Source organism: Anomaloglossus baeobatrachus, chromosome 4 (assembly GCF_048569485.1).
Source record: "Anomaloglossus baeobatrachus isolate aAnoBae1 chromosome 4, aAnoBae1.hap1, whole genome shotgun sequence".
In the NCBI taxonomy this organism is placed as follows: domain Eukaryota; kingdom Metazoa; phylum Chordata; class Amphibia; order Anura; family Aromobatidae; genus Anomaloglossus; species Anomaloglossus baeobatrachus.
The window spans coordinates 302,304,778-302,318,495 of record NC_134356.1 but is presented as its reverse complement, the minus strand read 5'-3'; the positions used below and the strand labels follow the sequence as shown (position 1 = coordinate 302,318,495).

The 13,718-nt window shown below is 41.5% G+C and overlaps 1 protein-coding gene and 1 long non-coding RNA gene across 2 annotated transcripts in view; one reads left to right on the top strand and one right to left on the bottom strand.

The window, feature by feature from the left end:
* Positions 1-13,718, top strand: part of LOC142301487 (V-set domain-containing T-cell activation inhibitor 1-like) — an 89,390-nt gene that overhangs the window by 65,091 nt on the left and 10,581 nt on the right. Inside the window, exon 4 of the mRNA XM_075342485.1 lies at positions 3,156-3,287. Coding sequence (XP_075198600.1) covers positions 3,156-3,169 — 14 coding nt within the window. The 3' untranslated portion in view covers positions 3,170-3,287. The remainder of the gene's footprint in view (positions 1-3,155; positions 3,288-13,718) is intronic.
* On the bottom strand, positions 926-2,503 carry LOC142301486 (uncharacterized). Its single transcript, XR_012752815.1, has 3 exons — positions 2,479-2,503; positions 1,073-1,437; positions 926-984 (listed from the first exon to the last, which is right to left on the bottom strand). It is a non-coding gene; the product is annotated as an uncharacterized LOC142301486 (long non-coding RNA).

The window sequence follows — 13,718 nt, the reverse complement described above, 5'->3', positions numbered from 1 at the left end:
AATGAGTTTTAGGTTCCGGCCAAAGTGTTCCAAGACCCATATAGATTGTAACCCCACGGGACCAGCAGGGACATCTTCATCCAATAGTGTCCATGTAGGTACACAAGTAATTGGGCAGGATGTAGGTGCCGTCCGTATATCGTTTCCTTCAAGGTAGAGAGAATCATGCAGTGGTATAACCCCTCTCAGGTAAGATGACTTGGATGAGGTTCCAATGCTTTAAAGCCACAGATGAACGCCAAGGTTACCAACCACTTGTCTCTGTTTGTATCCGCCGATATAGCCAGAAAACCAAAGTGCAGGACACACACTCAATCCAGTCCAAAGGAAACAAGAGGGAGAGAACCATTCCTAGCATTGTAACTGCGGATATAACCAAAAAAGAGATGGAGGAGAGGGTAAGAATCAAATACGAGACTACGTATTAGCCAAGAAAACCGGTATACAGTAGCTCTTCATTGAGCCCCGATGGTGTGAGAGATTTCAGGTTAAAAATCCATCTTGCCTCAATTTGTAATAAAGGTTTCAGGAGAGACCCACCTCTTCCATTCGTAGTTATCCTCTGGAGACCTACAAAACGTAGCCCACGACAAGAACCCTGATGGTATTGAAGGAAGTGCGCAGCTACCGAAGTGAGTGTTCGTCCCTTTTTCTGATCAGACCTGGCCAAGTTGATGGTCGACATGTGTTTCTGTGCCCTTTTCCGCAGTTCTTGGGATGTTTGTCCCACATAGACCTTCTGACAAGGGCAGATAATCGCATAAATTACATTAGAGGTCTTACAATTAACATATCCATTTAGTCTGTGTGGGACAGCGTCAAGGGGATTCTGAAAAACATCTCTGACGGGTTGCATAAAGGGACACACATTACACTCACCGCATGGGTAAGATCCCCGTAGTGTAATGCCTCTGTTCAATTTCATCGTCGGTCTCCTAAAATGGCTCCTCGTCAATAGGTCTCTGAGTCTGGGCGCTCTCCTGGCTGTGACAAAGGGCACATCACTCACAAAGGATGCGGTCTGGCAGTCAGATCTAATGATCTTCCAATGTTCCCGCAGGATCCCTCTTACCTGTTGCCAGTGGCTGTTGTAGTCAGTTATCAATCGTAACGGTTGGTCCGCCACTGGTCCTTTTCGGATGAGCAGATCTTGTTGAGACTCATGCTTGGCCCTTTGAAAGGCTGAGGAGATAACTCCCCTGGGGTAACCCCTGTGTTTCAGCCGCTTAGTCAGATCGCAGGCCTGGCTCTGAAAATCTTCATCCGTGGAGCAGTTGCGGCGTACCCGTAAAAATTGTCCCACTGGTACTCCCCTTCTTGTGTGAAAAGGGTGGAAACTGTCATAGCGCAAGAGTCCGTTTGTGGCTGTCGGCTTGCGATATAAATTCGTGATGATGTGTCCATCTTCCAATCTAATGGTCAAATCCAAAAAGGATGCTGTGGAGGATGATAAATTAGAGGTCAAAAGGATGTTATGATTATTGATGTTAAGATCATTGAGGAAGTCGTGGCAACTTTCCTCTGTACCCGTCCACAAAAAGAATACATCATCGATGTACCTCCGCCAATGCAAAACATGCTCCCTGTAGTGGTGGGAAGGATACACGTAGGTATCCTCCCACCACCCCAAGAACAAGTTTGCATAAGCCGGCGCGCATCGCGCCCCCATCGCGACTCCTGCGACCTGTTTGAAAAAGACATTGTCGAATAGAAAATAGTTGTGTTCTAACACAAATTTACAAAGGTCAAGCAAAAAGGAGTCGTGCATCCTGTCTGAATTCGACTGTTTCCCCAAAAAATATGTCAAGGCCCCAATGCCATCCTCATGTTTAATGTTTGAATACAGTGATTCAACATCGCACGTAACTATTAAAGTCTGAGGGGGTATCGTGACACTGAGACAAAAACGGATAAAGTCAGAGGAATCCTGTATATAGGATGGTAGCTGTAATACTAGGGGCTGAAGAAAAAAGTCAATGTATGTGCCCGCCCTCTCACACAGACTTCCAACGCTTGACACAATGGGGCGGCCAGGTGGTTTAGAGGCATGCTTGTGCACCTTAGGAAGCATATAAAATGTGGGTATAACAGGATGCTCCACCCACATATATTTGCGCTCCTGGTTATTGATAATGCCAAGGCCACAAGCACCATCAAGCAGGGTTTTTAATTTTTTATGGAACACCATGGTGGGATCAGATGGCATCCTGGTATAACACTTAGCGTTGTTCAGTTGTCTAAGGGCCTCCTCTAGATATAATGAGGTAGGCCACAGAACAATGTTGCCACCCTTGTCCGCCTCCTTGATGATGAAGGAGTTGTTCTCCTTTAACTGGTGCAAGGCTGTTTTTTCGGCAGGACTTAGGTTATTCTCCGTAATGACCCTGGTAGGTAATCTCATGATATCAGTCCTGACGAGGTCGAAAAAGGTTTTAACCGCAGGTACTAGGGAGAGTGGCGGTGTGACCAGAGACTTACATCTGTGTGGAAAGGTCCTCCGACCTGTAGTACCCTCATTTTCTTGGAGCAGATCAAGAAGGTCCTGGAAAACCTGTCTGTCCGTGTCCTGCAGATGATCCAGCATATCTGGTTTCTTGTGGATCACTCTGAGAACCAGATGTCTGCAAAACAGATATAAGTCTTTAATCAACGTGAATTTGTCCAACCTGTGCGTGGGTACAAATGTGAGCCCTTTTTGAAGTACAGAAACCTCCCCTGGTGTCAAAACATGATCAGAGAGGTTAATAATCTGCAATTGATCACCCTTGTCAGGCTCACCTGTATCTGATGGTTCTTGTTGATTGGTTCGTACCCGATCCAGTGTGTCCGCCACATCCATTAATTGCGTTTGTGTCGTTTGTAATGCTGGTAATTCACGCGGGTTTTTGGCCTGGTGACCCGCTTGGTTGGATCTACATCTATGGTTGGATATTTTTTTGCCGGTGAGTTTGTATGAGTTGTTACAGACATCTGCTGAGAATTTCATGTCCATAGCACATATAGAAATATAGTTACAGTACTTAAAAAAATGTCATTACTTATTTCACCCCCTGTATATGTGTGTGTGTGTGTGTGTGTATGTGTGAGTATGTTATAACTAATTATTCAAAATTTACAGTTATTTAAATAACTGCAGTGTTTATATTGTATTACAGGAAAAGTGTATTAATATGGATTTACAAGTGGAACCACAATATCTAAAATTCATATTGGAATTCTATTTCTTTGTATTGTAACGGCAGCGACTGTAATTCTACGGAGGAGCAAGAGGAGCAGAGGCACAACAGGTTTGTAAAAAATCTCAGAATTGCTTTTTGTACAATAAATATGGGTACTGAACTATGAAAACTGCATATATTGAGAATCCAAAAAAAAACCCATATAAAGCTATATCTTTGCTAAAAAGAAAACAAAAATAATTTGGCCTTCACCTAGCATTCATTGATTGGTAGTTTTCTTATCAATATTGTTCATTTGGAGAAATCTAAGTCAGCAGCAAGGGCCGCCATCAGGACATTACAACCATGACTGGTGTATAGAGCCTAGTGAAAAAGGGGGCCCGGCCGGGCCCGGGGTAATTGCTTAGCTTTATTAAGCCCCGGGCCAGGCCCTCCTCTTCACCGAGCCCCATTGACAGCCGCAGCAGAAGGGCCCGGTTGTGTCGGTTCGGCACTTTAAATTAGAATAACTTCGGCACACTCATAAAAATGAAAACATGGTACAGTAAGTTTCCGTAGGTGATTTTATTGCAAGGCAAAATCTTAAACAAAAATAAACCGATGTCTCCGCTCGGAGAGCCTTTATCAAGGTTATGTATCTGTGTATAATACATAATGTAAATAAATAACAATTAGTTGTTGTATACACAAAGAAAGGTGAAATATATTCACAAATAATACAAAGTGCACAAATCATAATAATATACAAAATATAGAAGATTGCGTCATATACAAATGTTGACATCATGGAGCATATACATAATATGGTAATCAAGATAAGTGCAATCACTTGAGGCGTAGGATGAATACTGGAATGGAATCATCATTATCTTTGTTACCAATCTAAAATAAAAAATGACATAAAAAATGTAATGACAAAAGTATGTAAGAGGCTATGGACCAAAAAGAGTTTTTACCTTGAGAATAATACTAAACCTGGAAAACAGGATGACATGAATGAAGACTACAATAGGTGCCAATGGCGTAGCTAACAGTGCTGCCTGTAAGATGACAGTGCGTGCCTAGAGGGGCGTGGAATAATAGAAGTATATCAGATGATGTAAAGCATATGTAAGCAATAATAATTAGGTACATCCGTATACTATGTGTAATATTATAAGCAGTATACTTAGTATATCATGGGTCCAGATGAAATCCTAGTTAGTGGGTATATGTTCACAATTAGATTGCATAAAATACAATGACTAGGTTTCCATGAACTGCAGATTGAGTATCGGGACCTCACAATCAGATGATAGGATCAGTCTGCTTATGTGCTTTTGGATAGCCATTGGTGAGACCTGGGATGTTACAAGGGAAATAACAAATAATACGGAGGAGTCTGCTTACCCTATATAAGCTGCTGGATTGAAATCTTCATCTGGTGGGACCCGCTCGCGATTCAGGGAGGAAGCACTCCAAAAAACACGAAGATAAGAAGAGGGCAAATGCGGTGGTAATCTCCAAGTACCAGATTGTGTAGATAAAGTAAAACATGCAGTCTTTATTAAGGCAAATTTAAAAATCCAGCCATATTAACTGTGACATCCCGGAGGATCAACCAGAGAAAGTTTCGGCACACAAGCCTTCGTCCTGTCTGAAACACGCTACACTCCAAACTGGCATACTAATGGACCTCACCGTGATCATCATAATTAATTCTATTGTACAATTGATATAGGGTATATATCACCTCTCTTACGGGGGTTAATTAAAACCAAACAACAAAGGGAGCATGATAAAAAAACGAACTCTCAGTATTGTCACTAAACATGTATATAAGGAGAAACAAAATACATTTAAATATAAATAGATTTGATTAGAAAAACAAATCCAAAATGCGTAAATTAATAGTTCATACATATATATCAAAATAAAAAAATCTAAAAATAATAAATAACTTACACATATAAAATAAGCACATGATTAATATCAATAATTTATTGATTATTTAATTTAATATATTTCACTCCTGGGCACATTCTAGTATATATGTACTGTTGCTGCTACAAATGTCCCCATCCTAGGCCCTTGCTAGTATATATGTCCCTCTCCTTGTTTACTAGTCCCTTTCCTGGTGTATATATGTCCCTATCCTGGTTTATGTATCCCCATCCTGGTGTATTTGTCCCATCCTGGGGTCCTTATGGTGTATACAATATATATATCCCCCCCTGGACCCATCCTGATACATAAGTCCCCTTCCTGTGTCACTCCTTGTCATATATGTCTCTATCCTGCTTTATTTGTCCCCATCCTAGAAAATAAATATATCCCCCTCCTGGGCACATTCTAGCGTATATGTCCCATTCCTTGTATATATGTCCCTATCCTTCTTTATTTGTCCCTTTCCTGGTATATACGTCCCTTCCTGGGCCACTCCTGGTATATATGTCCTTATCCTGGTTTATCTGTCCCCATCCTGGTTTATTTGTTCCCTTCCTGGTTTATTTGTCCCATGCTGAGATCTTTGTGGTGAATATATATCCCCCTCCTGGGCACATTGTGGTATATACTGTATTGTGTGCCGCAAAAAAACCCCAAAACATTTTAATCACCCGCCCCCGACTCCCACGTCGCACAGCGTCCTCTCTGAGCCGCGATGCATTTCAGCTGGATGTGCACCTTCCAAAATGCATCCAACTGAAGCAAGGCAGAAACTGGTTGTCAGCCCCACCACCCCTGGCAGTCGTCTTCAGCTCAACAAGCACTTACATGTTCCCGCCAGCCAGCTGTCACGTCCTTGCCACCTCCGCTGCTCTGTTACTGCAGCAGTGTGCTGAGGTCCCAGAGTGCTGTTGCATGCTAGGCTGGGGGATGACACGCCGGTGCCCTGCTCTGCTTCACTGACTCTGCCTCCAGTCCAGAAACATGGCTAATTTGCATGTGCCGCCCCTTTGCAAACAATTTAGTCGTGTATAGTGTCGAACCTTCAGTTAGAATATCTTTTCTCGCATCGATGCACTGCGCATGGGTGGCAACTCTCCTGGCCACCTACCTCATTGCGCGGCGACAACTTGCGTTCCACAGCGTCACCTCTGTGTTCCATTCACAGGAAGAAGGAAATCGTGGGGAATGCCGGCACCTCATCGTCACTCACTCTGTTTCCTGCTACCTCTCGCTGTCCAAGGTAAGTGTCCAGCTCCCACACCAACGTGTATATAGCTATATATCCATATTTCTCTTTTTCCCTCTCTTCAGGCTTGCATACGCTCTCACTAGGAGGCCTCACTCTTAGGTATGTCACGGGGACCTGGCATTACATGCCATTGTATATCACGTGTGCTCACTCGTTGTAACTGTTATTTCCCTTGAAGGAAAGAAGAGGGCAAATCCGGCGGTAATCTCCAAGTACTAGATATTGTAGATAAAGTAAAACATGCAGTCTTTATTAAGGCAAATTTAAAAATCCAGCCATGGTAACAGTGACATCCCCGAGGATCAATCACACAAGCGTTCGTCCTGTCTGAATTACACTACACTCCAAACTGGCATACTAATAGACCTCACCGTGATTATCATAATTCATTCTATTATACAATTAATATAAGGTGTATATCACCAACCTTACGGGCGTTAATTAAAACCAAACAACAAAGGGAGCAATGATATAAAAACCGAATTCCCAGAATTGTCACTGAACATGTATATAAGGAGAAACAAAATACATTTAAATATAAATACATTTGATTAGAAAAACAATAAATCCAAAATGCATAAATGAATAGTTCAAACCAATTATATAAAAATAAAATATCTAGATATAATAAATTACTTACACATATAAAATAACCACATAATTAATCTAATAAATATCAAGAATTTATTCATTATTTATTTAATAACATGTGCTAAGGTCATATCTTAAATTTAACCCTTTAGGGAAGCGGGTCTCCAGTGTGAAAATTCACTTAGATTTTCTATTTTGTAACCGTTTATTTCTGTTTCCACCACAGATTGGTGTAATTACCTTCTCTATACCATAGAAAGTAAATCCATCCATGGTTCTATTATGCTGCTAGATGAAATGGTTGGAGGCAGCAGAGACTTTCAAACCATTTACATTTTTAATATCCGACAAATTTTTCCTTATACGTACTTTCAGTGTACAGGTGGTACAACCTATGTACTGTAAATTACATATACTGCAATGGATGCTTTATACAACAAAGTCCGAGTTACAATTAATGAAACTTTGAATATTAAAGGACTTGCTGTTTACAGTAGAGTGAAAAGTACTTTTTTTTTATTTACCGCATATCCACAACATCTGCAGATTTTGGCTCCACATTCAAAGAAGCCTTTTAGCTCCAGTCATGTTTTTGATCCTGTTTTTAAACCTTCATCAAAAAGACTTGGGGATAATAGACTACCAATAGATGGCGTTTTTTTTTTTAAATAAACATAATTTGATGTTTTTTTAAAATTTCTCTTACTTTATTTTCCTGTTTCAATATGGGGAGGTATTTTTTAATGATTTTACCAACTCACCATATTGCGGACTATATGTAGTCGTGAAAGTGATATTACTATTCTTCATAGGTTTTATTTGTTATTTTATCTTTGTTTAACAGGAGCTGTTCTCTTGAGGTTTGTTTTACAATGGCAGAAGCTCGCTGTAGACTTCAATTAGGATATTTTCCTGATTGTAATCTATCGCAAACTTTAAGTTCTTCCATAGAGTATATCTCAGGGCTAGAGCTATTTCTGTTAGGCATATTAGTTCCCCTACTGGTACATTCTTAACCACATGGGGCAGATGGCAAGATTCGACATGCAAGATGCTGTAGCGTTTTTTTTCCCGAAAGGCAACATATCAAGCTTTTTACCGCCATTATTGATTTTTAATGTGACGTCCAAAAAGTTTATTTCAGTCAGATTGGTGTAAAAAGAGGTTACACTGGACAAGGACTGCAAAGAAGCACAACAATTAGATTGTCCAGTCTCGAATTTATCCAGTTACATTATTTCTGAATCACAAATTTCAGTTCTAGCCAAAGGTTTGGGTTTTGCTCCAACAAATCATTTTAATGTTTTTCAAACCATTTTGGATATAAATTGTCTTGCCATTCTTAATCACATGGGGCGGATGGCAAGATTCAGCATGCAAGTTGCTGTTGATAGCGTTTTTTTCCTTAAAGGCAACGTATCAACCTTTTTACCGTCACTATTGATTTTTAATGTGACGTCCAAAAAGTTTATTTCAGTCGGATTGGTGTCATATGTAAATTTTAAGTTACAGTTGTTAGAATTAATGTATTCTATGAAAGGCAGAATTTCAGATAATGGACCCTGCCATACAAAAAGCAGGTCATCTATGAATCTACCCATCCATGCCAAATTGTTCTTGAAGGGGTTGTCCTCATTATACAGACAGGTTTCTTCCCACTTTGCCATAACAATATTGGCTGTGTATGGGGAGAATTTGGCCCCTATCGACACTCCATTCAACTGAAGGAAATATTTGGAGCAAAAATAAAAATAGTTATGAGTAAGAAGATATTCTACCGAATCAATAAGAATTTTTTTTATAGCTGGAGAATAATTACTGTAGATGTCTAAGTGGTGTGTGAACTAAAAAGATACAAAGAGTGCAAAATAGGGTTTTACTAGATAGACGGTGAGTAGGATAAATGAAACCTACTCACCTGGTAAGGTTGTGGAAGGCACAACTCCTCTTAGCAGCGTATAATAATAAAGAAAGGGTGGTTGCTGGAGCTCCACAGATTAGAACAATCAGTCGCTGGAGGGAAAATGGAATTATAGCCGCGCTACCAGCAATGCAGAATAATGTTGATTAATTTTTGTATTTTATTTTTATGGCCGCGCTACCAGCAATGCAGAATAATGTTGATTAATTTTTGTATTTCATTTTAACAGGTTGACGCGTTTCTAGGAACAATTCCCCTTCCTCAGGACCACATAAATCAACAATAGTATCTAGATACTATATATAATTGATATAATAGATACTATTGTTGATTTATGTGGTCCTGAGGAAGGGGACTTGTTCCCAGAAACGCGTCAATCTGTTAAAATAAAATACAAAAATTAATCAACATTATTCTGCATTGGTGGTAGCATGGCTATAATTCCATTTTCCCTCCAGCGCTTGATTGTAAGTGGTGTGTGAGACATTCTACAGCTGTGGTAAATTTTATAGATGGATAAAGACTCACAACATCACAGGACAACCAATGATAATTTTCTTCCCATGTGAATTGGTTAAAGATTGATACTACCGCTTTGGTATCTCTCAAATAACTAGGGATTTTTGTGACCAATGGTTGTAGATAAAAATCTACCCACTTACTCAGATGTTCCCCAAGAGATCCTATTCCTGCCACCATAGGTCTCATGGGAGGTGGAAAAACTGGATAGGGCGAGAAGCACGGGCGCCCATACCATGTGCATGCTGTATAGGTGACAGGCTTTCTGTAATTGGAACCTGTAATGGAATCACCACATTTTTTTGAACAAACCTGTTAAGTGCATGTTATATGAATGCAAGGTTCATGTTTTTGTGGGACCTGAGTTGCATTTATTACTCCCCTGAAGAGTTAATTGAAGCGCGTTGGGAGACAGTTCAGATCCTTGTGGGTTCCATCTTAATATAAATGAATGGACCCTATTAACTTCATTTGAAAGAATAACTGGTGAGACAAATCCGATTTCTATTTTTGCGGTGTATCCTTGGCCATTATACATATCCTCTGACTTAATAGGAGGGGCCGTTTCTTTTATTATATGTTTGGTTGTTTGTCTGTCTTGTAATTGTGATTCTGACCACATTTTAGAGAATTTTGAGTAAAAGTTAAATTTTAACGAATATAATTTTCTGTTGTGTTGATATGCTGCTCAAAAAATATTGCTGATAACGTCTTACTAATTAATAATAATCCAGTGGCTATTTATATATCTCAGCGCAGATAAAGCAGACAGCTACGGGTTGCCACACCATCTGCCTGGTGTTACCTTGGCTGGCAATCGAAATACAGGAAAGCCCATTAATTTGATCCAATGTGGAGGTCACCCCAGGCTCTTTTTTTATAATTATTTTATAAATAATAAAAATTACAAAAAAAAAGTAGGGTCCCCCCAAATTGGATCACCACCAAGGTAAAGCGGACAGCTGTGGTCTGGTATTCTCAGGGTGGGAAGGTCCATAGTTATTGGCCCTTCACAGCCTAAAAATAGCAGGCCGCAGGCGCCCCAGAAGTGGCGCATCCACTAGATGCGCCAATCCTGGCGCTTCACCCCAGCTCATCCCGTGCCCTGGTGCAGTGGCAAACGGAGTAATAAATGGGGTTGATACTAGCTGTAAGGTCACCTGACATCAAGCCCACCAGTTTGTGATGTCATGGCGTCTAGCAGATACCCGAAAGCACAAACTGTCAGTACTAACAAAAAAAAGGCAAAAAATTTGTATTTGAAAAAACACTCCCCAAAACATTCCCTCTTTCACCAATTTATTGTAAGGAAAAAAAAATAAGGGGGTCCCACGACGACTCTGGACCATCTAGAATATGGGGGGACATGCTCAGGGAGTGTATCCCCATTTTCTAGGAGTGCAGACCCTCCATGTGAGGAGTGTGGGTGCAATGAATCTGCACCCCCTCTCCTCGAGTCCAGAGCAGCAGAGTCCATGTCGTAACTGTTGTTACCAAAGCTGCAATGCCCTGCTCATGAGTTAAGGGCATGCCTAATCAAGAGAACTATTCTACATTTCCAAATATTGGTATTTGCTGATATTATTGCTATTCCACCTACTATATATTGGGGATAGGATCTTGGAGATGGAACAACAACAGAGCTCCCTATTTAGAAATGTTTTCTTGTGGCGTATAACGGACTCTCATGTTTGGTAGTTGTTCAGCAGGGCAACTATAAAATCAAATACCTCCATTTGGAAATGTAGTATAGCTCTCCTGATCAACTATGTTCCTTACCTCATGATCAGGGCATTGCAGTAGCTTACAGATGCATGGTTACCGCCACTCACTGTGTCTGAACACAGGAAGCTGAGCTGACAGCCGCTCTGTGCATGCGCAGCGTCTATTGTGAAGGAGGGGGCCGCGGGGGATCAACGCTGCACAGGTACTGTGGGACACCAGGGAACACCCATGGGGTTATAGAGGGTGACCTGGCATGACCTGGGGAGGAGTTTTCTGTCGCATGTGTCATGGCACATGCAACAGAAATCAGAGGAGTAGGGTGAATGCAGCCGGCGCGCTGCTGTGCGCACGGGCATCTTGGATTTCCGGGAGGGGTTTGGGGGGTGGGCACTTTGGCGACATCGGGTGACCAGATGGGAGGAGATTTATCTCCCATCTGACATGTTTGTTCATGCCAGATGGGAGATAAATAATTTTTTACTGGCGCTGTCATTTACTGTAACGTGATCATCGGTATATGGTGTATACCGGTGATCACGTGAGCGGGGACCGGAAAAACCGGCCTGAATCATGATCTCCAGGGTCTCAGCTACCCCCTGAATCCCCGGAGATTTTCTGATTCTGGGGGGCGCTATTCACTTATTTCTGCCTGCTGTTTATAAACGGCATATCAGAATAAGGCTACATTCACATGACTGATCCGTTTTTGCGGTTCGCACAAAACGGTCCGTTTTTTTCATGGATGCATCCGTGTGGCATCCGTTTCCGTTCCGTATATGATCCGTATGTCATCCATTTGTCATCAGTGTGCCTTCCATTTTTTTGCGTACTGCAAAAAAATGGAGGGAAAATACATAAATTTACCCAGGATCCATAGCTTCAACCTACATGAGGCGGTCACAAGTTCACTCCAGTGCCATTTTCTACTGCTTTTCACAGCGTAGAGCGCACTGGTGATTTTCTTGTGCTTGTACACTTCATATCAGTCTTTTCTGTCATTATAATGGCAGAAAGACACATAATGTCCCACTCTCCTGCATTTTGTAATTTTGCACCCTTTGGTGCCTTTCATGTGGCACTAAGGGGTGCTTAGCCTTGTATTTAGCCAAAAAAATAAATAAATTTTAAAAAAAAAGGACGTGGGGTTCCCCCTATTTTTGATAGCCAGCTACGGTAAAGCAGATGGCTGCAGCCTGCAGACCACAGCTGGCAGCTTAACCTTGGCTGGTAATCCAAAACTGAGGGCACCCCACGCTGTTATTTTAAATTAAATAAATAATTAAAAAAACACGTGGTGGTCCCCCAAAATTGGATCACCAGCCAAGGTAAAGAAGGCAGCTGGGGTCTCATATTCTCAGACTAGGGAGGTCCATGGTTATTGGACTCTCCCCAGCCTAAAAATAGCAGGCCGCAGCCGCGCTAGAAGTGGCGCATCCATTAGATGCGCCAATCCTGGTCCTTCGCTCAAGCTCATCCCGCTGAACTGATTCGGTGGAAAACTGGGTAATATATGGGGTTAATACCAGATGTGTAATGTCACCTGGCATCAAGCCCTGGGGTTTGTGATGTCAGGCGTCTATCAGATACCTGACATCACCAACCCAGGCAGTAATAAAAAAAAAATAGACGACAAACACATTTTTATCTGAAAAAACACTCCCCAAAACATTCTCTCTTTCACCAGTTTATTATAAAGAAAAACAAATCCAGGTCTGGTGTAATCCAAGGGGGTTCCATGACGATCCATACCATAGTCAATGTCCCAGTCAATGAAGAACAGAATTGTTGTGAATATCAGTTATGCTTTTGCTGCTGTGAGGCTCCCTCTTGTGGCCAGGAATCGGTAGGACAGAGACCAGGTGTGTTGAGCAATGGGCGTTACCATTGCTAACTCTCTGCCTATTTAAACCCTGGTCTGCTAGCAGGCTATGCCGGATGTCAGTTGTTCTTTGTTCACCAGCCTGCTTTATCCTGCTCCAGACCACATCTACCCCAGATAAGTGCTTGGCTCTTTATTTGTTGTTTGGTTCTTTTTGCTCTTATCTAAGTTTGTCATTTGCTGTGGTTGATTTCAGTTTATTTGCATGCAGGGATCTTCCCTCTCAGTTGCTTAGCTGGGAAGCTCCCTGCAGCTATGTTTGGAGTATTGCTCCTATAAGTCCATGTGTTTGTTGCTTCTTGAATTTGTAATGGTTCCTGATTTCTGTTCATTGGTATGACAAGAGCGCCTGGTATAGGACGAAGTTCAGATCTAGTGATCTGAGGGATTTTTGTACTATCAGGTTTTTGGAATTTTGTAGGGTTTTTCTCTGGCCACCATCAGTCCCTTTCCTATCCTGTCCTATTTAGTCAGTAGGGCCTCACCTTTTGCTAATCCTATTATCTATCTGTGTATTGTGTTTTCCTATATCACCGCAGTCTTTGAATGTTGGGGGGCTTGCTATTCTTTATCTATTTTCTGAGACAGAGAGTTATTCATCTTTCCTTCGTTTAGGATAGCTAGTTCTCCGGCTGGGTTCGCGGTGCACAGGATGTTAGTTCACCCCTTGGCTACTTCTAGTGTTGATGGTTAGTAAGGAGATGGCGGCCAGATTAGTTGCCAATG